A 24,826-nucleotide genomic window follows, 5' to 3' on the forward strand; every position below is an offset into this window, starting at 1 on the left:
ATTTCCTATCTGTAATTTTTATAATTAACCAAAAATTAAGATAGGAAATAAAGTCATTTTAAGCCTTTCTTCCAGGCTTAAAATGACTTTATATTTTCACCACTTTCTTTCTGGAATTAAACTTGCCAAAGTTTGTAAAAACAGAAGTTTTGATATATAAAATAGTAAGTTCTAAAAAGATGAAAATCTGGTAGCAACCGCTAAGAGGTATAAAGTTTGTGTTTGGAGTGATAAAAATAGTCTATAATTTGATTGAGGTGACAGATGCACAACTTTATAAATATGTTTTAAAACATTGCATTGTATAATTTAAATTGGCAAATTATATGCTATCCTATATAATAAAGAGCTCACATGCAAATTAACACTCATGCCCTCACAAGATGACTGCCTAAAACCAGGCCAGCAGGGGGGTTAGTGAGGTACAACCCAATGACTGAACAAGCAGTCTGAGTGGGGCAACCAGGTTGGCAGGGGCTTAGTGATAGACAACCAAAGGACTGAACAGCAGGTTGCATGAGGCAACTAGGCTGGGAGGGGAGTTAGTGAGGGCCAACCAAAGGACTGAACAGCAGGCAGCATGGGATGATCAGGCCAGCACGGGTAGTTGGGGGCAATTAGGCTGGTGGGGGGGGGGGGGCAGTGACTGGTGGCTAGGCCAATGGGGCAGGGGGGCACTTAGGGGAAATCAGCCTGGCAGTGGGGGAGGTTTGGGGTGACTAGGCCAGCAGGGGAGCAGTTCAGGGTGACCAGGCCAGCAGAGGGGGACAGTAAGGGGTAACCAGGCCATCAGGGGAGGCAGTAAGGAGTGACCAGGCTGGCAGTGAGGTGGCAGTTGGAGGCAACCTGGCTGTCAGTGCATAGCAGTTAGGGGCAAACAGTATGGCATGGAGGGAGTCCAGCTAGAGGCGATCAGACTGGCATGCAGAGGCAGTTACCCCATGCAACAAGTGCCTGAGGGGGTGTTGGGGAGAGTTAGGTACGACCAGGCAGGCAGGCAGGTGAGTGTTTAGAAGCCAGGAGTCCAGGATTATGAGAGGAATGTCTGACTTTGGTTTAGGCCCAATATCCAAGGGGTTCGGGATAGGAGAGAGTACAGGCCAGGCTGAGGGGACTCATGCATGCACAAATTTCATGCACTGGGCCTCTAGTGTGAATTATATCAATACAGATTTTTTTTAATTCATTAGTGGATCTAGATTTAATTTCCTTAATTGCCTATTGTGGGTGTACATATTACAATGATCTGAATATTTCCATGCTTTCATTTCCAAGTAAGTGAGAATGAAGGATATGCCTACTACAATTGGTTAATATAATGACCTTCCTGTACAAGTTATTCTGAAATCTATGGAATATACATTCCCTGAAGTAAAGATAATACATAAAACAATTTTCTGGGACATTTCACTCAGCACTATCCTCTATTTCATCTGGCTGCCTCTTCATGATAATGGAGATATCACAGAAAATACTGTTTTGTAGGGGAAGCAAAACCTTTTGCCTTCTATGAAGAAGGACTCTTAATTTTCAACATTCCTAAGGGCAAATACTATAAGAAAAAACATAAAATACAAAAGGCAGAATAAAAGCAAGGATTTAGGAAATAACTGCACTCTAAAACTAATAACATTATAATAAATTAATCACAATGAAAATACTAAAATAAAGCTGCCCTTTAAAAGTAGTATCTTAAAATACTTTGTATTATTTAACCAGTTATAGATTAACTGACGACATGCTAAATTTGATGCATACCTGACTTCTGGTTTCCTCTAATTCCTTCTGCAACGCTTGTATTTTACATTGTGAATCTTCACGATGATGTTTCAGTAAACTCTCAGTTGAAGATAGTTTTCTTTGGGTATCAGCCAGTTGTCCTTGAAGTTCTCTCACAATTGCCTAGTAAGTAAGATATTTCTGTTACTGATTTTATAAATCACATTATTATCCTCTCTAATAAAAGAGTAATATGCAAATTAACCATCACACTGCTACATAAGCCACACCCACCCGCCAATCAGGGCAAGTGTGCAAATTAACCCCAACCAAGATGGCTACCAGAAGGGAGGCTTGGGTTTCCAGGGCACCAGAAGAAGCCAAGCTTTCCACACACTCTGATGGGCTCAGGCCTCCACTCAAGGATACAAAGTTTCAACTATAGAAGGTAAACAAATCCAAACAGAAATAGCAACAGCCACGGATCAAGCAGGACGCTTGGCTCCGCTTCAGGCTACAAACTTTCAATTGTGGAAGGTAAATAAATTCCAGATACCAGGGCCACTGCTTGGGTCGCCAGGGGTGCAGCTTGCCTGCAAACTGCCACAGGCCCCTCGCCCAGGCCTCTCCACACTCCAAGGAAATCCCACCCTGATCCAGGACACCCTTCAGGGCAAACCAGCTGGTCCTCACCCATTCACCAGGCCTCTATCCTATCTAATAAAAGAGTAATATGCAGATTAACCATCACTCCAACACACAACATCAAGGTAGATGCCCCTATGTGGTCAAAGACCCTGCCCCCTTGTGGACACAGGATGACCACCACAAGATGGCCAGCAGGGGAGGACAGTTGGAAGGGACCAGGCCTGCAAGGGAGGGTAGTTGGAGGCGATCAACCCTGCAGAGGAGGGCAGTTAGGGGTGACCGGGCCAGCAGAGGAGGGAAGGTGGGGGCAAACAGGCTGGCAGTGGAGCAGTTAGACATCAATTAGACTGCCATGGGAGTGGTTAGGGGGTGATCAGGTTGGCAGACAGAAGCGATTACGGGAAATCAGGAAGGCAGGCAGGCAAGCAATTGGGAGCCAGCAGTCCTGTATTGTCAGAGGGATGTCTGGTGGGATCAGGCCTAAACAGGCAGTCAGACATCCCTCGAGGAGTCCTAGATTGGACAGGGTGCATGCTGGGCCGAGGGACAACCCATGTCCCTGTGCATGAATTTAGTGCACCAGGCCTCCAGTTAAATTATGTTAATGATAGATAAATTCACATGCAGGATGGGGCAAAAGAAGGTTTACAGTTGTGAGTAGTTACCTACTATTTACAATATTATTCTCCTTATAAAACAACTATAAAACTACTTTTGGCCCAGCATGGATGTATTTTGTTAGAGTCATATATTATTAACATAATATGTAACTGTAAAAGTATCACTATCTAACTCAATTCACCTTCTTTTCCTCATATGGACATGCTCCTGTTTCCTCAATCAGGTTAAAGTCACAGAAAACGTAATCCTCCTGCTATCGCGTATTAGGTTACTTAGACAGCTGGCTCAGCGCCACTCTCAGCCCCTCCCCCTCCTCGCAGGAATCTCAAAGCTTTAGAATCTACTGACATCTCAAAGAAAAATGGATATGTAAATGGATCAAGTGGTAGTAAATTCAATATTATGGAACATCTTTTTATTTCTTTTTTTTTAACCAGAGGTTTCAATTAATGTCAGAGATCCTGGAATATTCAATCCCATGCTCAAATCCTCCCAATAGGTTCCTAACTTAAAAGAAAAGTGAAGTCATTTCAAGGGTCTTCCAGGCCCTAGGTAACCTGGCCTTGACCTGCCTACCTGCTACACATACACCCTGCCACCCCTCAGTAGTCTGAAATGGAGGTCCAAATCCAAATTAGTAAATCACAGAGAGCTACAATGCTCTCTATCTTGGACAAATAGCTCCAAATGATAGTAATTAGGCCTTAACATGAGAAATATGAACAAATTATTCATAAAAATATTCTACTAAAATGGTCAATAGTATTTGAAAGTGTAAATCAGGTATACATTTGCTAAAACTCATCACATTTGTCCCAAATTATGATTGAATGAAAAGTACATGCCTTTAAAAATTCAGGAGGTCCTATGAATATATTACTTGAGATTGAAATATTTCCAAAATAATTCAAATTAGCATGAATAAAAGTAACTCTATGTCAACCTAAATGTATAAGGAGCCAGTGAAGGAAAGGTACTATGGGATACAACATCTACACTTCAGTTCATCTGGGCAATCTGAACTTAATGGTCAAGAGAACTCACTTAATTAAATCTTAATTTAAAAATACTCATTTGATCCGAGACCATGTGGAATCCAGCAACAGAGAGGAATCAACAGGACTACTCCAGCCATGAAGACAGAAGAGAAGCAGTCCAGAGATGGAAGACGCTGATGTGGCCCTCCCATACTAGCAGTTAGCAGCTGTGCATCACTGTGGGTTGCCCAGGACCAAACCAGAGAGAGTCGGACCTGCATTACCACAATTTGTCCACCATCCAGAACTGTAATGTCAGTGCTGACATGTACACATAAGGAACTGTTGGACATTGAAATTGGGTCTCAAAAGAACTGTTGGCCCAGAAAGAAACTCACTACAGACTGATTCATTTGCCTGTCACCATAACCATTATTGCTTGTCTCATTTTCGGTTCTTATAAGTGTATTTCTGATACCACATGATCTCACTCATCTAGGGGAAATAATGAACAACATAGACTGATGAACAAGAATAGACCCAGAAACAAGGAGGCATGGATCAGACTGTCGGGCCTCAGAGGGAGGGCAGGGGATGGTGGGGGTAAATTGGAGAGATCAACGAAAGGACTTGTGTGCAAGCATATGAGCCTAACCAGCAGTTAAGGACAACAGGGGGATGGGGGCATGTGTGGGGAGGGGTGTGGGATGGGAACGGGGGGATGAGGACAAATGTGTGATACTTTAATCAATAAAGAAATTTTTAAAAATAATAAAAAATAAATAAAAATACTCATTTGAGGTAAGAGCATTCCATTTATCTGCTTCCTAACGATATTAAAATTCATGACAGAAAGACTAAAATTATTATTCAATCAATATAAGACTTAAGTGTTATCAATCTACATCTATTAGCAATCTGGAACTTAATGTCTTAAAATTTCATGGGCAACACAATGTCTTTACTCAAGGAAAGCACTTCTCGGGTCTGATGCTCACTTGATGGATATAATGTCTGCTTTTAAAATAATAGAAAGAACAGCTTTATAATCTATACTTTTTTTTATATTCACCGGGATTCAACATTTAGCCATCATCAAATATTGCTCTGAATTTTCTTTGAGGAAATTTGAAAATGTTTATCTGTCTGGATACTTACATCTTTTTCCGCTTTATCATTTTCATACTGATGTATGTTTTCTTTTAAAAGATGCCATTCGTTGGTTAATTCCTTACACGTTTCCTTCAGCATAAGACCTTGCTTTTCACTGTTGGCTTGAAGTATTTTTATGATCTCTGCCAACTGATCTTGGATCTTAATGACTCTCTTTCCTTTCCTGTCAGCTTTGTTGTGAGCCTGATCCAGGTGCTGTTCAGGCAACTTATTTTCCCTCTCCAGGTGAGATAGCCTCTCCTGTAAAGATTCCTGCTTTCCAGTGACTTTATTGGCTTTACCTGGTTCCTGTTGATACATGTGTTCCGTTTCCTTCTTTGGACTCTGTGTTTGGCTTTGGTCTCCTTCTCCACCTTGTAAAACAAATGTCCTGTCTCTGAGAGCTTCTCTTATGCAATGAAGCTCAATTTCCAGGTGATTGAATTGACTTTCAAATTTAGAAAGTTGTTGAGAAAACATCTCAATGCTATGTTTTAGGTCAGACATATCAGAGTTCTTTTTGTCCTGGGAACAAAAACATTCTTCTTTCCCTTTCTTGAAAGTAACTTGTAGATCTCCTTTGGAAGTCTCACAGTGCTCATGATACTCTATAACAGTAGCCCGTCTAGACCTATAGGAGTCACCTTCTGCTTCCAGTCTTCCTCTGTTTTGTTGTTCATCCTCCAGTTTAGTGCTTTGCATCGTAAGCTGAGCTCTCAGAACTTCAAACTTCTCATTGTGTTGAAGTAGTGCTTCTGTTACCGTCTTTTGAAAATGGTCATTCTTTTCTTTGACAATCACAATGTCCTCAAAATATTGTTTTTGCATTTCCTTTATCTGATTTTTTTGTGTGTCTAGTTCCAGTGTTAGCTTGGCAATTTTATCCTTCAAGATGTGATTTTCATGTAACAGACATTCTTCTTTTTCATAACTATCAGAAACCTAAGTAAAACAAAGGAGACTTTAGCTAATTCATTGACATGATATATCATGATAGCCTCTTAAATTAAAGAAACCTTTATGTTTCAATAAAAAGGTTCCAATTGGTGGATATCCCTCATAAAAAAAAAATAGAATTGGTAAAACAAGATGGCGGCATAGGGTAAACCCCTAACTGTTGCCTACCACGCCAATTTTAAAACTACAACTGGAAAACAGCACACACCATCCAGAACCACCAGGAAGCTGGCAGAATGGAAAACCTAGAACTGGAAAAAAAGAGAGGGGGACGCTGAGCCTCAGGAGCTGTGGAGGTGCGGAGATTCGTGAACGTGGAAAGGGCGGGCGGCTGAATACGCGGCTGGCTTGCTCGAGGTGTATGGAGACGGAGGGCAGCAGATGCGTGGCTAGCTTTCTTGTTTGGGAGAAAAAAAAACACCTCCCGACTGCACCGAAATCCAGCTCCAGTCGGGGAGAAACTGGTCTGTTTGGCAGCAGGCGATGCTCGAGAGCTGACATCTCTCAGAGGTGAGCAGCCATTGTTTCGGGCACGGAGAAACCGGCCCTCTTAGGGCAGCTGGGACAGAAAACCAAAGCTTGTCTGCGCCCCCCTGAGCCTCTGCCCCATCCAAGTTGAGCACAGCCCTCCCAGTGGCTAGATTTCTTGTTTGGGAGAAAAACAAAACCTCTGGGCTGCACTGAAATCCAGCGCTGGTTGGGGAGAAACTGGTCTGTTTGGCAGTGGGCGAGGCTGGAGAGCAGCCTTCTCTCAGAGGTGCGCAGCCATTGTTTTGGGCATGGAGAAACCTGCCCTCTTAGGGCGGCATGGACGGGAAACCAAACTTTGTCTGCGCCACCCTGAGACTCCGCCCCATCCAAGCTGAGCACAGAAGCTCTCCCAGTGGAGACACTGCTGGTCCTCACAGCCAACTGGCTTGGAGATCAACTCCCTGCAGTGATACCAACAACAAGCATGGCTTAACTACAACAGAAAACCAAAGCTTGTCTGCGCCCCCGTGACTGCACATACAGCCCACAAAGGGGTGCAACAAGAGGATCCACCACAGAGAACTGGGGAGGCTGAGCTACTGGGCCCTGCTAGGACACCTAACACACAAAGCAACTCCATCAACTCAGAGAAGCATCTAAAATGCGGAGACAAAGAGTCAGGCCACAATTGAAAGAAATGGAGGAAACCAAAAGTTTGGACATAGAGTTCAAAACCACAGTTACAGGTTTTTCAAGGATTTCCTAGAAAAGGCCAATAAATTGAATGAGAACCTCAAGGATATGGAAAGGGATCAACTAGAAATTAAGCATACACTGACTGAAATAAAAAATATTATACAGAGACCTAAAAGCAGACTAGAGGATCGCAAGAATCAAGTCAAAGATTTGGAATACCAAGAAGCAAAAATCACTCCTTTGGAAAAGCAAAAAGCAAAAAGAATCCTTAAAGTTGAAGATAGTGTAAGAAGCCTCTGGGACAAATTCAAGCATACCAACATCAGAATTATGGGGGTCCCAGAAGAAGGGAGAGAGCAAGATACTGAAAACCTATTTGAAGAAATAGTGACAGAAAACTTCCCACACCTGGTGAAAGAAATAGACCTACATACAAGCCCAGGAAGCACACAGAACCCCAAACAAAAGGAACCCAAAGAGGACCACGGCAAGACACATCGTAATTAAAATTCCAACAGCAAAAGACAAAGAGAGAATCTTATAAGCAGCAAGAGAAAAACAGTTAGTTACCTACAAGGGAGCTCCCATACGATTGTCAGCTGATTTCTCAACAGAAACCATGCAGGCCAGATGGGAATGGCAAGAAATATTCAAAGTGATGAATAGCAAGAACCTACAACCAAGATTACTCTACCCAGCAAAGCAATCATTCAGAATTGAAGGGCAGATAAAGAACTTCACAGATAAGAAACAGCTAAAGGAGTTCATCACCGCCAAACCAGAATTATATGAAATGCTGAAAGGTATTCTTTAAGAAGAGGAAGACGAAGAAAAAGTTAAAAATTATGAACAACTAATATGTAACTATCAACAAATGAATCTAAAAACCAAGGGAATAAAAAAATCTGATGAACAGTATTAAGTGGTGAATATAATAGAATCAGGGGCATAGAAAGGGAGTGGACTGACAATTCTCTGGGGAAAAGATTGAACAAAAAGCATTCACCAATGGAGGAGGATAGCGGGGGCTAGAGGGGGTTAGAGCGGTGGGTGGGGAAGGAACCTGGTGGAGGGGAACTATGGAGGGAAAAAAGAGGAACAATTGTAATAATCTGAACAATAAAGATTTATTAACTAAAAAAATTAGAATTGGACCCAAACCTCTAACTTTATACAAGCCTATATTCTGCAAAGTTTAATACTGTAATATAAGTTCATGGGTATTTTAAACTGAAAACCAAACCACAGGTTACTGTTTAAGAGTCTCGGAATTGGAAAGGGCTTTTTCTGCATCACTACAAACCCAGAATACATTAAGTAAAAGATGAATAACTCTACACTTAAAAATTGAGATTATAGACTAAATATATAGTTACCCCACACTGAGAGTATTAACCCTGCATATACTAGGAGAGACTAAATTTCCTAAAATATTTTTCAAACATTATCTCACAGATATTCTACTTTTTTAGTACTTTCAGTAATAAATACTACCTCTACTAATAACTGCTCATCTAGGCATTGTCCTAAGCCAGTGATGGGCAACCTTTTGAGCTTGGTGTGTCAAACTTCGCCAAAAAACTGAGCATAACTCGGGTAGTGTGTCCCTTTGAGGAAAAAACTAACTCCAAGACTCTAGTCGCAAATGCTTCATCCTCAGGAGCAGCAAATGTTTCATCCTCGGCATGCGGCCGCGTGTCATCAGAAATGCCTACGCGTGTCAGTGCTGACACGCATGTCACAGGTTCGCCATCACTGTGACCTAAGCTCTTCTACATCCATCTACGAACTCATTCAATTATCACAATCTGAAATGGAGGGGTTATAAACATAAGCAACTTCTGGATTTTCCCCAGGTTTCCAGATTCAAAAATTGTTGCTCTTTCCCCAATCCACAGTTCTTCTCTAGTGTGAATATAGAAACACAAAAGATGCCTCATATTTCAAAAAAGTAATGGTAAGATAAAATCTACAGAGCACTTCTTAGAAAATCATGAGACTATGTTTCTGCAATAACATTCTTTCTTGTTCACAATATTTACTGTAATACATGTGAAATGGGTAGAAATGCACTGAATTATTTTACTAGCAATAAAGTAACAATAAATTGTCACTAAGTATACATTACAGCATAGCATTCTCTTCAAAATCTCTTGTGTTAAAATGAGATACTACTACGAACAAATTGTTACTTTTCTCAAAGGTAGAATGACGTCTAGCATATTACCCCAGAACCGGCTCCTCTTTTCCTCCTCACCACCAGTGGAAATTAAAACTAACCTCTCTATTAATATATCACGGAAACGTAATCATTGCCAAAATCTGGAGCATCTGCTGTTGGTAGCAATAACTTTGAGATCATGGAAAACACACCAATTTCTATCAAAAATACTAAAACCCTCCCCTTAGGATGAAGGCATTGTGAATGTCCCTACTTGACTGTTAGAGACAAATGGATTTGAATTAAGAATATCATTTTATCCAATGGACCGAAAATGCCACCACACACACACACACACACACACACACACACACACACACACACACATATATGTTTTTAAAATTATCTATAGTTTCCATATGTACAGTATTAGATTTTACATATCTACACACCCACATATACTCACACACATTTGTAAATGACTAAATAAATTACCTGAGATAACACTTTCTTATGAGCTCTTTCTCTCCCCTTAGGCTTGCAAGGGTGTTTGGTCAGAATTCCGTCTTGTAATATACTGGCGTTCTGTTCTTCAGAGAGTTGCCTCTGAGTGTCATTTTGTTCTTCAACAACCTAGGGACACATTTCATTTAGTTTTTTATCCATAACATTAACAAAACGTTCAAAGCTTAAGAGCAGATCCTTAAAAATCTGTTAAATAGAAATAGCCTTTTAAAACATAAGGATATTTCTTTTTTTAGTGAATAACTCAAATTTTAATTAAATGATAGCTAGATTTGTCATAGAGCAAAAATGAAGTATTGTGAAATAAAAAATGTTTATGAACATTCGAGTAATTCCATCACAGTCTCAATGCAATTTAGCCTCTATGTTAACATTTTTAAAAGCCAAAATTAACATTGATGTGAATGGTTAAACTCAATTTTTTGTCCCTTTCTTCATTTAGAAAACTTATACAGACCATCTACTACAGGCCAAGGATAGTAATGAATTAATAATTTTAGTCTTAAAGGTCACAGTTCATTTTTTGAACAAGATACCATTTTGGTTTGTTTTAAATGTAATGATGTATATTAAATCAAAGGGATACAATTATTGACAAAATAATGTTAGATATAAGACATTTTACCAAAGATAAATTTACCTTATTCCCTCTTACAGTCTTCAGGGCCATGACTTGTGTTCCTATGGTGTTTTCAACTTTGGGGTCCATTTCAACTGCTTTCGTGGACTGCCCTTCTTTTTTCCTTAAGTGCGCCATATTTTTTTTATATAACACATCAGTTTTTTGTCTCTTCTCTTTGTCTTTTTGTAAGGTTAATCTGCAATTAAACACAATCAAAGCTGTGATCAACATGAAATGAACTGTTATATTTATATGATATCTGATGTAAACCTCATGTAACCACAAAACAAAAAACTCAAGCAGATTCACAAAAGATAAAGAGCAGGAATGCAAAGCACACTACAGAAAATCTTCAGTTCAAAAACAGAAGGCAGCAAGATAGGAACAATGGAATTACAAATCTGCCAGAGAACAGCAAGATAGCATTAATAAGTCTTTACCTGTCAATAATTTCTGTGTAAATGGATTGAATTCTCCAATCAAAAGCATGGAATGACTAGGGGTTCAGAACACACAATATGGCAGGCAGACTGTGTGTTGTAGAAACGTGCACCTTTAAACTGTACACTTTTGTTAACAAGAGTCACCTCAACAAATTCAATAAAAAGTAAAAAAGGCACAAGATGTTTTGATGGATTAAAAAATAAGACCCCAATGTATGCTGCCTTCAAGAGACTCCATTAATTTTCTTAAATTTCAAAAAAAAAATCACATAAAAAAAACACCACAATCCTCACCAGAGGATATGCTCATTGATTTTAGAGAGAGGGGAATAGACAGAGATACAGACAGAGAAACATCAGTGAGAGAGAGAGAGCAATGGTTGCCTCTCCTATGTACCCACACCAGAAATGGAATCCACAACTTAGGTAAATGCCTTGTCCTGGAATCAAACCTACAACCTTTTGGTATATGGGATGGTGTTCCAACCAAGAAAGCCACACTGGCCAGGGCTCAAGTCATTCTTAAAGGCAATTAAAGACTCAAAGCGAAGAGAGGAAAAAGATATTCCTTGCAAGTGCAAACTGAAAGAGAACATTTGCAGATATTCTTATATCAGACAAAATGGAATTTAAGCCACAAACGGTAACAAGGCACAAGCAAGGTCTTTATATAATGATTAGATCATCACTTCATAAAGATATAACAATTGTCAGTAGGTATGCACCCAACATTGGTTCCCCTAAAAATATTGAACAGATTTTATCAGAACGAAAGGTTTAAATATCCAACAACACAATAACAGCAAGGAGCATCAATACCCCACTTTCAGCAACGAATTGATCATCTAGACACAATATCAAGAAGGAAATGTCAAACTTGAACCAAACATTAGACCAAATGGACCTAAGGGACATTTAGAGAGCGCTCATACATTTTTTTTCACCACCTCAAAGTGATAGCTGCATTCCCATGTATAGTGCAGCCTTATTCACAATAACCAATGTATGTAAACTAAGTGTTCACCAATAGATGAACAGATACAGTGGTATGTATGCGTGTATGTTTGTAGGTATGTGTATATTGCATATGTAATTGTGTGTGTCTATGTATACACACACACAAACACACATAGACAGTGGAATTTTCTCTGGCATGAGAAAGAAATAGAATAATAGAGACTGGCTATAGTTATAAGAAATTTTAGTCATGTTCTATTAACCATGATTCTTTTGTTCTGATTAAAGAAAGTATGTTGTGATCTGGCTGGGTGTTCCCCCCACTTGTCTGGGACCTGGGAGTTAACTTGGAAATGTGGTCCATCCTCCTTAACTGCCTATTATCACGAAAAGATTAATAACCTTGTTGGAGCAACAACGGAGTCCCAGAGGTTCCTACACTGTGCAAGCCCCCAGCTTGCATTGTCTGTAATCTGTAAACTGTATACCCATCTTTTTTCTTTTGCCTCTTTCCCCATGCCTGAAATACCTATCTTTGTTACTTTTGCAAAAGCATTCTTATTCCCTTTGCCTACTTTCCCATGTAATCTTTGTCCTTCTACCCCATACAAGCATCTGGTTTCTTGGGGTGGGGGTGGATGGTGTGCAGAGCAGATATTCTTGGATGACCTGCTGCTCTCCCATACTTCCAGTATTGATGGAATAAATGCTCATATATGAATCAACCCTGCCTCTGCTTATTTGGCTCAAGTAGCGATAGGCAGCCTGGACCCATTTATCAGGTTTCACTCCCTTTCGCGACCACATAGGTGAACCTTGAGAGCCGTAGACTAGTAAACATAAGTCAGACAAAGACAAATACTGCATGATCTCACTTGCATGTGGAATCTAAAGTACCTGAACTCATAAAATCAGAGAGTACAGTGTGGTAGTCAGAGGCTGAGGATGTGGGGAAAGAGGGGAGATGTTGGTCAAAGGTACAAGCTTCCGTTATATGATGATCACTTGTGGGGGTCTGTTGTACAGTCTGGTGAGTATAGTAACAAAACTGTATTATATTCTTGAAAGTAGCTAAAGAAGTAGATCTAAATGTTCTCACCACAAAGAAAGAATTGATAATTATGTGATGTAATTGAAATATGAACAAGCACTCCTGGACTGATCACTTAACAACATAAAAGGATATCAAATGAACACACTATATACCTTCAAAATATGCAATGTTACATATCAATTATGACTCAATAAAGCTCAGAAAAAAATAGCAATTTGAAAAATAAAATGTCCACATGGAATTATATATATAGCTAGAAATGACAATAAACCAAGTAGTTATGATTTTCTTAGAAAATAACATTATTTTACCAAAATTATTTGGTAACTTTTGTATACTCTAGCCTAGTTTCTAATCCTATATAATAAAAGCCTAATATGCAAATTGACTAAACTGGAGAACAACTGGTTACTATGATACACAGTGACCACTATGGGGCTGATGCTCAATGCAGGAGCTGCCCCCTGGTGGTCAGTGCCCTCCCACAGGGTGAGCTGCTCAGCAAGAAGCTGGGCTTACAGCTGGGGAGGGCAGTGGTGGTGGCAGGAGCCTCTCCAGCCTCCACCTCAGTGCTAAGGAGCAGCGAGCCAAGCAGTAAGGAGTAGCCAGCAGGAGGCCATTAGGAGCTAGGAGTCCCAGACTGTGAGAAGGCACAGGCCAGACTGAAGGACACTCATCCCCACCCCCCAGTGCAAGAATTTTGTACACTGGGCCTCTAGTATTATAAATAATACATAAAATGACCTATTGTATGTTTTATATACATAATAAAATAAGATAAATGTCCTTAGACTGTGTATGTGTGTGTTTATAAGGTCATGTTTTTATGAAGGATCGAGTTCTGGAAGTGAAGCTATTGGGATAAAGGAATGACATACATGACATTTTGAAAGAAGCTCAACTACCATTTGAAAAAGATGTGCCAATTTTATCTACAGTAGCGCACGAGAAGGCCTTTTCATCCAATTGGAAATTTCTAGTTTTATTTTTTAAATACAATAATTATCATTATATGTTCAAAAAATGATATCTCATTGTTTGTTGATTTGCATTTTCTGATTACAAAGCAAGATTCACTCTACTATAAATATAAATTTGTTAACCATGCATATTAGCTCAACTTGAAATTTGTTTTATAGGAAAAGAATAATTACCTACAGTTAAATACTGCTATAGGCTTACCTATCAGAATCTACATTTTCGACATTAGGAAACTGGTGCTTATCACTTTGTTCACTGTTGCATTTCTGTCTCACACCAACACTGTGAGTGTCATCATTAGCCACATCAAACATGTTTCCTGACTCTTTCCTCTTACTACTTTTCTGTTCCTTCTTTTCTTCAACCTTTGATGAAAGTTTGATATTAAGGATGCTGTTATTACCTTACACATTAAGAAGACTGTGATTACATTACTTTTATCATTTGGCTTTATCATTAGCTTTTCTAATACCTTATTCATTAAGAAGACTGAGTTTTCATTAATTTTATCATTTAGCTGCTGGGTATCAGTTTGTTCACTTTTGCTCTGATGTCTCAATCCATTTCTGTCACTGTCATTAACACCATCATACGTGTTTCCAGACACTTCCTTTACACTGCTTGTCTGCTTCTTTTCTCCTTCAACCTGATGAATGTTTGATAATAAAGATATTGTTAGTACCTTATTCATCAAAACGTTGTGTTTCCATTAATTTCATGATATTAATAAAATTGCTATTACTTGAATCAATAAAAATATTTTGAGTGGTTAATTTGATCATAACAGGTCATTAAATTGCTGTAAATTCTGCTTCATTTCTATTTCATCAGAGGCAGAATTTTCCAAGATTTCTAAGAGTGATTTCTTAATTTTGTGCTCCAATTCACATTATCCACTCTTTGATAACTAAGTATCAAAGTATCTTTGATACTCACCCCCATTCCATTTATCTCACAGAGACAATTAAATAAATGACAAAGAATGCAAAATTCCTTCTTTTGTGTCTTTCCCAACTCTGACTTGCATTGCACATACAGCTTTAAAAGATGTGACATTGTGCCTCAGTAACAAAAAGGAAGATTCCTTCTTTTTACATGAAACTATTATTCCTATATTATCTTTTACATATTTTCCAAGATCTTTAAAGATATCAAAGAAGTGTGGTATTTATAAAATATATGAGCCAAAGTTTACTACAACATTGGAGCAGAGTGAAGCCCATGAACTGACAGTTGAGGTACAATTTGGAAAGTGAGTAATGCTCCCTAATTTCACACAGCCAAGTCTGGTCTTTGGGGCCTGATGAAATCTGGTGAAATTACCCTAATGACCCTTTGAGGTGCCACACAACCATAAGGTCCACGGGTACCCAGTGTGTGATAGCTGCTATTTGCATAGCCTAGGACTTCTGCTCAGTGGCCTCACACACAGAAATGAAGCTGAGTTTGAGTCTGTATCAACATGGTAAGCACCATTCACACCTACCTGATGACTCACTTACCTCATGGGACTCATACCAATGGGAGCTCTTTCAGTGACTGACCCCAACAGAAAGCTGGTAGGCAGAGGTGGATCTCAGAGAGACTTGTGCTTTGTTCTTAGCTGCCTCACAGGCTTGGTGTTGGATGGAGGAGGCATTGCTGTGCAGCTAAGCCCCTTCCTGGTGCACCTAGGCCTAGCAGAGGCAGTCACAAACACTGCATCGCGTTGTTGCTCCACACAGGTCACCCAAGGGAAGTCACAGGTAGAGACTGACATTGACTTTCAACAGAGTGCACTAACAAGAAGCTCCAGTGGGGAGCTAAAGAACATGAAGCAATTATTCCACAATCAGAACACCCAAATGAAGTTCTCAACAGGCACCACATCATACTGGTGTGTATTACTTGACATGGGGTCAGCCTTCACATAGCAACTCATACACTGTGATCAGCCAGCCTGAGCATCAACCCCATCCACAAACAGGACAGCATCAAGACTCTACAAAAGAAGGGCTCCATAACACACACAAGTGACGTTCCAGGAAAACCTAGCTCTGGTGTTCCTGGAATGATTGTACCAATGAGCCTGACAGGACACTTAATACATAAGTCCTATGTAGGCCATCTTGTGGTGGCCATCTTGTTTCCACATGGGGGCAGCTATCTTTGACTACATAGGGGTGGCCAACTTGTATGTTGGAGTGACAGGCAATATTACCCTTTTATTAGATAGGATAAATGTATATGTATTTCTCTAATCATTATATATATATATATATATATATTATTATATATATATATATATTATTCTTTTATGAGAGCAGTTTAAGGAATTTCTGAGATAATAGAAAGCATGGCTACATCCACATTGTACGGGTACCAGAAAAAGGAGAGTGAGAGCAAAAATTAAGAACCTATTTAAAGAAATACAATGACTGAGACTTCCCTGACCTGGTGAAGAAAAATACAAAGAAGTGCAGGAAAGGGAGTATCAAACAAGGTGAACAGAAACAGGCATACTCCAATCTACTTCACAATTAAAATGGCAAAAGTTAAAGACAAAGAGAGGACCTTAGAAGCAGAAATAAAACACAAATAGTTACCTACAAGGGAGCCAAAATAAGTCTGTTAGATGTTTTCTCAACAGACATATTTCAGGCTGGCAAGGACTGGTACAAAATATTCAAAGTGATAAATAAGAAGGACTCACAACCAAGACTACTCTACCTAGCAAAGCTGTCTTTTAATATTGAAAAAGAGATAAAGAGCTTCCTAAGTAACCAAAAGGAGTTCATCACACAAAAAAGACAGTATTAGAGGAATCATTAAAGAGATTTCTATATAAAGTAAAAGAAAAAAGGCAGGGGACATAATCATAAAGAGTAAAATAGCAATAAGTGAGTAGCTATCAATATTTCCTGTAAGTGTATATATCTAAAAAGCTCCAATCAAAAGACATAGAGTACATCCGATCTAATAATAGAGCAGTATGCAAATTAACCGTACCTCCGCAACAAAAATGGTGGCCCCCATAGCCACAAGATGGCGGCGACCAGTATGCTCAGGCCCGCCAGAGTTCCGCAGGCCCAGGGAGGGCTGCCACTGAGAGCCGGGCAGCCCGGGGTGTCCGGCTGGGAGGCGTCCGCGCCCCCACACCGCCTATCCCTCCCGGAGGCAGCCCGGGGTGTCTGGCTGGCAGGCGTCCGCGCCCCCACGCCACCAACCCCTCCCAGAGGCAGCCCGGAGTGTCCGGATAGGAGGCACCCAGGACCCCACACCGCCAACCCCTCCCGGAGGCAGCCCAGGGTGTCCGGATGGGAGGCGCCCAGGACCCCACACTGCCATCTCCTCCCCGAGGCAGCCCGGGGTGTCTGGCTGGGAGGCGTCCTGACCCAACGCTGCCAACCCCTCCCCGAGGCAGCCCAGGGTGTCTGGCTGGGAGGCGTCCACGACCCCACACCACCAACGCCTCCCAGAGGCAGCCCGGGGTGCCTGGATAGGAGGTGCCCAGGACCCCACACTGCCATCCCCTCCTGGAGGCAACCCGGGTGTCTGGATGGGAGGCGCCCAGGACCCCACACTGCCATCTCCTCCCCGAGGCAGCCCGGAGTGTCTGGCTGGGAGGCGTCCTGACCCAACGCTGGAACCCCTCCCCGAGGCAGCCCAGGGTGTCTGGATGGGAGGCGCCCTCAACCCCATGTCGCCAACCCCTCCCAGAGGCAGCCCTAGGTGTCTGGCTGGGAGGCACCCACACCCCCCAGGGAGCGAGGCAAGTACTGATGATTCTACCAAAGGAAAAGTTTAGAGAAAGAGAGGATAGAAAAGGAATAGAAGAAGAAAAGTAAGAAAGGACAAAAGATGAAACATCAAGAAAAAAAAAAGAGAAGAAAAAAAGGAAGAAACAACCACAGGATATCACCTTTCCAAGTCTCATGAAATTCCTGTTTAAGGAGTTTATTTTATGACTCTTTTAGTTTGGGTTTACATTTTTACTGTTTTGTCAAGACCACAGCAGGTACACTGTCCAATATGTTTTTTTAAACAAATTTTATTGATTTTTTACAGAGAGGAAGGGAAAAGGATAGAGGCTAGAAACATCTATGAGAGAGAAACATCGATCAGCTGCCTCCTGCAGTATGTGCCCCCAACCAAGGTACATGCCCTTGACCAGAATCGAACCCAGGACCCTGAGTCTGCAGGCCGACACTCCATCCAGTGAGCCAAACCAGATAGAGCTGTCCAATATGTTAAAGAAAAAACCCTATCTAATAAAGAGAGTATATAAAGGGGAGGGCATTTGGGGGTGACCGGGCTGTCAGGGGAGAACAGTTGGAGATGATCTGGCTGGCAGGGGAGCAGTTAGGCGTCGATCAGGCTGGCAGGGGAGTTGTTAGGGCAGTGATGGCGAACCTATGACACGTGTGTCAGCACTGACACACGTAGCCATTTCTGATGACACATGGCAGCATGCCGAGGATGAAACAGTTGCTGCTCCTGAGGATGAACATTTGCGACTAGAGTCTTGGAGTCAATTTTTTCCTCAAAGTGACACACTACCTGAATTATGCTCAGTTTTTTGGCGAAGTTTGACACACTAAACTCTAAAGGATGCCCATCACTGCGTTAGGGGATGATCAGGCTGGCAGGCAGAAGTGGTTAGGGGCAATCAGGCAGGCAGGCGAGCAGTTGGGAGCCAGCAGTCCCGGATTGTGAAAGGGATGTCTGAATGCCTCTTTAGGCCCGATCCCTGTCGGGCCTAAAGAGGCAGTCAGACATCCCCCGAGGGGTCCCAGATTGGAGACTGTGCAGGTTGGGCTGAGGGACACCCTCCCCGAGTGCATGAATTTCGTGCACCGGGCCTCTAGTTGATGGATAAGAAAACAAGTTCCATATATGTGCTGTCTATAAAAAAACAACCTCAGCAAAAGATACACACATACTGAAAGTAAAGGGATGGAAAAAGATATTTCCTGAAAATACAAACAAAAGCGACCTTGGCCTGGTGGCTCAACTGTTTACTATTGTTTCTACAGAACAAGTTTCCTGGATCAAACTCTCATTTGGGCATATATTAGAAGCAAGCAATGAATGCATAAGTGGAACAACAAATCCATAGTAGTCTCTCTTTCTATCTCTCTCTCTCTGTTTCTATCCCTTTCTTGTTCTCTCTCAAAATCAATGAATAAAAATTCAACCAAAAACAATGTTCACCTGGCCAGTGTTGCTCAGTGGTCAAGTGTCTATATAGGAACCAAGAGGTCACTAGTCCGATACCTGGTCAGGGTACATGCGCGGGATACAAGTCCAATCCCGAGAAGGGGGCATGCAGAAGGTAGAGGATAGATGTTTCTCAATCATCAATGTTTACATCTGTATAAACCTCTCTATTCCTCTCTCTGAAATCAATACAATATATTTAAAAAGTAAAATTAATAAAACATATTTAAATACATTTTTCAAATGCAAACAATGAGGGGTTGAGAGAAGAAAAGGGTCCTATTATGAGTTGACAAGAGAAGATTTGACTTAATCTACACATGAAACGTATATGTTTATGTTGACCAATGCCACACCAATGAAATTCAAATAAATAACTAAAATGAAAAACCACAAAAACAGCTGGGAAAGAAATACTTATGTCAGACAAAATAGAAGTTAAATCTAAGGCTATAAAACGAGACAAAGGAGGCCAATGCATAATGATATGGGATCAATCCAATAAGAATAAATAACCCTATGAACATATATGTATCCACCAACAGAGCACTTCAATATATAAAGCAAATATCAATACAATCAGAGTTAGGAAGTTCAATACCCTTTTGACATTAATAGATAGATATTTCCAAAAAAATGAAGAAGGTAAATATATATATCTTGAAAGCTCCAACCAAAACTCCAATGAATTTCATTGATATGTTCAGAGCATTATTAACCTAAAACTATTTTTTCAAGTGCACTAGGTACAGATTCCTAGGAAGATCACGTGTAAGGCCGTAAAACAAGCCTCAGTAAATTTAAAAAGACTGAAATCATTCCTCACATCTTCTCCAACCAAAATGGTGTCGAACTAGAAATCAATGACACACGAACACATGGACGGTATATAACCTGTTATGAAAGAGTGTTAACAAGTAGATCAAGGAAGAAATCAAAAGATACCTTAAAACAAATGAAATGAGAACATGACAACCCCAAATCTATGGGACAATGTGAAATCAGTCCAAAGAGGGAAATTCTTAGCAATACAGCACTACCACAGGAAATAAGAAAAATCGCAAATGAACAATGTAACCTTTACCAGAAGACATGTTTTAAATGAGCATATTGCATTGATTTAAAAGGTGTGTAACATGATCTTAATTAGATTGATTAATTATGGCAGTTCTTTTCATAGTGATTAAACATTAAATAAACCAGTTTAAAGTATAAAATTCAGAAACATTTGGCACATGTACCATGTTGTGCAATGATCACCTCTATTTAATTCCAAAACCTGTCACCAATCCAGAAGGGAACTTCATTCCCATGAAAGAGGAACTCCCCATTCCCCCTACCCAGTCTGTGGGAAACGCTTGTCTGATTTCAATCTCTATGGACTCAATTGTTGTGGAAATTGCATATAAAAGGAATCACGCAATAAAGTAAATATATTTTCCCCTTTGGACTGAGGGGCTCAGTGGATGGAGCATAGTTCCATGCACTAAAGGGTCCTGGGTTGAAATCCCAGTCAGGGTATATACACAGGTTGTCAGATCAATCCCTATCAGAGCCCTTCCTCCTTTCAGGAGGCAGTCAATCAATATTTCTCCATCACATCAATGTTTCTCTTTCTCTCCCTTCCTTCCTTCCCCTTCCACTCTCTCAAAAATCAATAAAACAAAAATAAAACATTTCCCAGCTTGAGGATTTAACTACAAATCACTAATTTTGCATTACAAACAAAGCAATGATAGGTATACCACTAGGAAATTTTAAGAGTAAGTGTTACACAAAATGCAATAAAGAGCAAGAAAATTAATTTCACAAGAGAGCACTTTACCTTGAAGATCACACTGTCTAATGTAGAACATGAATCAGCAATGCCAATGCGACGTTTGCTATAAAATCCGCAGCACCAATGAGGGAATCCATTTATTTAATAAGAGAAACAAAATTTTAAGTGAAAGATCAGCTTTCTGTATATCAAATAAAGATTTTTTATATGATTCACACCGGCCTATGTTTCAAAAAAGCTTTTAGTTTTCTATTTCTGCTGCCACCTCTCCCAATCTATGAACTATTTAATGAGGCCACATTCTGTCTAGGATTAATTTGTTTCCACCACTTACTGGCTGACATAACTTTTATTCCCTGAACTGGAACTCATCTGATGATTTAAACCAAGGTAGGAGGATATTTTGTTGCTTCTGTATCATCTGTCCCCGGTTCAAAGACTAATCAAAATCAGTCAGAAATGGCAGTCTTGATTTTTTTAACCATGTGAACCAATTATTGAGGAGACCCCAATCTTTCCTTTTACCTCAAAGTCATACAGTAAGTTCCCTGAAATGGTGGAAAGTTAAGTTTAAATGTCAAGGAACAAATGTATATGTTGTTAGCTTATATAATATTATGTAATATTATATATAAATCCTATCTAATAAAATAGTAATATGCAAATTAACCATCACACTGCTACACCCACAAGCCATGCTCACCAGCCAATGATAGTGAGTATGCAAATTAACCCCAACCAAGATGGCTACAGCCACGGAGATCAGGAGGGACGCTTGGGTTTACCTAGCAATAGAGGAATCCAAGCTTTCCACACACCTTGGCTGGCCGAGGCCTCCACTCAAGGCTACAAAGTTTCAATTATAGAAGGAAATGAAATTCCAACATAAATGTCCTGAGCCACTGAGCTGGAAGAGCAGGAGGCTACGGTTGTCCCAGGCGATGGAGGAAGCCAAGCTTCTACAGCCCTGGCCTGTCTTAGCCTCCGCTTAATGCTACAAAGTTTCAATTGTAGAAGATAAATAAACCCCAGATACCAGGGCCTGCGCTTGCATCGCCAGGGGCAGGGGTGGCCTGCAAACCACCACAGGCCCCTTACCCAGGCTGTCCCATGCCACAAGGGAACCCCCATCCTGCTTTAGGACACCCTTAAGTGCAAACCCCTGGCCGCCACCCATGCACCAGGCCTCTATCCTATCTAATAAAGAAATAATATGCAGATTGACCATCACTCCAACACACAAGATGGCTGCCCCCATGTGGTCAAAGATCCTAACCCCATGTGGACACAAGATGGCCAACACAAGATGGCGAGCAGGGAGGGCATTTGGGAGGGACCAGGACTGAAAGGGAAGGCAGTTGAGAGGGAACAAGCCTGCAAGGGAGGGCAATTGGGGGCAATCAACCCAGCAGGGGAGGGCAGTTAGGGGTGAGCAGGCCAGAAGAGGAGGGAAGTTGGGGGCAAACAGGCTAGCTGGGTGGAGCAGTAAGACATCAATCAGGCTGGCAGGCAGAAGTGGTTAGGGGCAATCAGGAAGGCAGGGAGGTGAGCAGTTGGGAGCCTGCAGTCCTGGATTGGGAGAGGGATGTCCGACTGCTCGTTTAGACCCAATCCCTCCAAGATTGGGTCTAAGTCGGCAGTCAGACATCCCTCAAGGGGTCCCATATTGGAGACGTTACATGGTGGCCTGAAGAACACCACCCCATGCATGAAATTCATGCACTGGGCCTCTAGTATATATATATATATATATATGTATATATATATATATATATATATATATATATATATATATATATATATATGTGTGTGTGTGTGTGTGTGTGTGTATGTGTGTGTATATATATGTATGTGTGTGTATATATACACACATATACATATATATGTATGTATATATATATATACATTATACATATACACATGTGTATATATACTAATATACTACATGTAATTATGTACTGTATATTTTATCTATATATAAAGCCTAAGTGACCAAATGAGGGAACAAACGGTCGACCAGTCACTCTGATGTGCACTGACCACCAGGTAGTAGATGCTCAATGCAGGAGCTGCCCCTGGTTGTTAGTGAGCTCCCACAGCCAACCTCTCACTACTGGCCTATGTCCTTCAGCCCATTTCCCCCTTTCCACTGCTAGGACAAACCTCCCTCATTGGTTCCCCAAGCCAGCCAACCTCCTGCAGACCCTCCCCTGGCCAGCCAACCTCCCAAGGCTCCAACCAACACCACCCCAGCCGGCTGGCCAACCTTTCTGTGCCACTCCCTCTGGCCATCATCCTCTCCGGCCAATCTCTCGTGGTCCCTTTCCCAAGCCAAACTCCAAGGCCCCTTTAGGCCTGATTGCCGACCAGGCCAAAGGGAACCCACCTGCAAACAAATTTGTGCACCGGGCCTCAGACTGTATATGTGTATGTTTATACAAGTCATGTTTTCATGTACAACCTAGTTCTGGAAGTGAAGATTTTGGAATAAACGAATGACACACCTGAATTTTAGAAACAAGCTCAATTACCCTTTGTAAAAGATGTGCCAATTTCATCTACCAATATTGCACAACTATGCCTTTTCCTCCCGTGGGCCAATTCTGGTTTTTATATTTTAAATAAAATAATTATCATTTTAAGTGTAAAATAATGGTAACTCATTGTTTGTTGATTTGTGTTTTTCTGACTACCAAGTAAGGTTCAAACTCTCTGATATAAATATAAAATCATGAATCATGAATATTAGCTCAAATGGAAACTTATTTTGTAGGAAAACAATAATTTTTTTCTTTTAAATACAACCATAGGCTTACCTATCAGACTCTACATTCTTCATATATGGAAGCTGCTGCTTTTTACTTGGTTTGCTGTTGCTTTTCTGCCTCACACCAACACTGTGCTCCTTCTTTTCTTCAATCTTTGATGAAAATTTGATATTAAGCATATTGTTATTAGATTATTCATTAAAAACTCTGTGTTGTCATTAGTTTTATCCTCTGCCTTTTATCACTTAAAGGCTTTGTTCTTACCTTATTCATTAAAAAGACCTTGTTTTCATTAACTTTATCATTGGGCTTCTGGGTACCAGTTTGTTCACTGCTCCTTTGATGTCTCAATCCATTTCTGTCACTGTTATCACCAGCACCAGCATACATGTTTACTGACACTTCCTTTTCATTGCTTGTCTGCTTCTTTTCTCCTTCAGGCTTTGATGAATGTTTAATATTAAATATATTGTTATTAGCTTATTCCTTAAAAGATTGTTTCTTTAATTTCGTGATATTAATGAAATTGATCTGACTTGAATCAATACACTATTTTGAATGTTTAATTTGATCATAACACAATATTGGAATTGTAAATACTGCTTCATTTCTGTTTGTGTATAGAGGCAGAATTTTCCAAGTTTTCTAGAAGGGCTTTCTTAATTTTGTGGTCCTAGTCACATTGCAATCCCCTTGCTAACTAACATTCCCCTCCTCACCCCCATGCCATTTATCTATTAGAGCCAATGAAATAAAAAGACAAAGATCCTAAATTTCTCACTTTTGTCTTTCCTACCTGGGTCTTGCATTACACAGATAGATTTAGAAGATGTGACAATGTGCCTCAGTAACAAACAGGAAGCTTTCCTCTTTCTGCATGAGGCTATTGTTTCCCGCATTGCCTTTTACCTTTTTTTCTAAGATCTTTAAAGGTATTAAAAGTGGTGGCATTTATAAAATACATGAACCAACATACTACAACATTGGAACAGAGTGAAGCCAATTAGTTGTTAAAGTACAATTTCAGAAACTAAGTAATGCTCCCCTACTTTCACAAAGTTAGTCTTCGTATATTAGTGATTCTCTCTCAACAGG

General features: G+C 40.5%; 1 protein-coding gene across 1 annotated transcript in view; it reads right to left on the reverse strand.

Moving 5' to 3' along the window:
* Positions 1-24,826, reverse strand: part of LOC114229878 (ankyrin repeat domain-containing protein 26-like) — a 94,720-nt gene that overhangs the window by 13,112 nt on the left and 56,782 nt on the right. The window contains exons 24-32 of the mRNA XM_054724856.1: positions 23,996-24,210; positions 23,780-23,883; positions 21,009-21,066; positions 14,457-14,630; positions 14,186-14,349; positions 10,568-10,745; positions 9,898-10,035; positions 5,124-6,059; positions 1,759-1,902 (exon numbers count right to left, since the gene is read on the reverse strand). Of these exons, the coding sequence (XP_054580831.1) occupies positions 1,759-1,902; positions 5,124-6,059; positions 9,898-10,035; positions 10,568-10,745; positions 14,186-14,349; positions 14,457-14,630; positions 21,009-21,066; positions 23,780-23,883; positions 23,996-24,210 (2,111 nt within the window). The remainder of the gene's footprint in view (positions 1-1,758; positions 1,903-5,123; positions 6,060-9,897; positions 10,036-10,567; positions 10,746-14,185; positions 14,350-14,456; positions 14,631-21,008; positions 21,067-23,779; positions 23,884-23,995; positions 24,211-24,826) is intronic.

The sequence above is a fragment of the Eptesicus fuscus genome, chromosome 2, assembly GCF_027574615.1.
Source record: "Eptesicus fuscus isolate TK198812 chromosome 2, DD_ASM_mEF_20220401, whole genome shotgun sequence".
In the NCBI taxonomy this organism is placed as follows: Eukaryota; Metazoa; Chordata; class Mammalia; order Chiroptera; family Vespertilionidae; genus Eptesicus; species Eptesicus fuscus.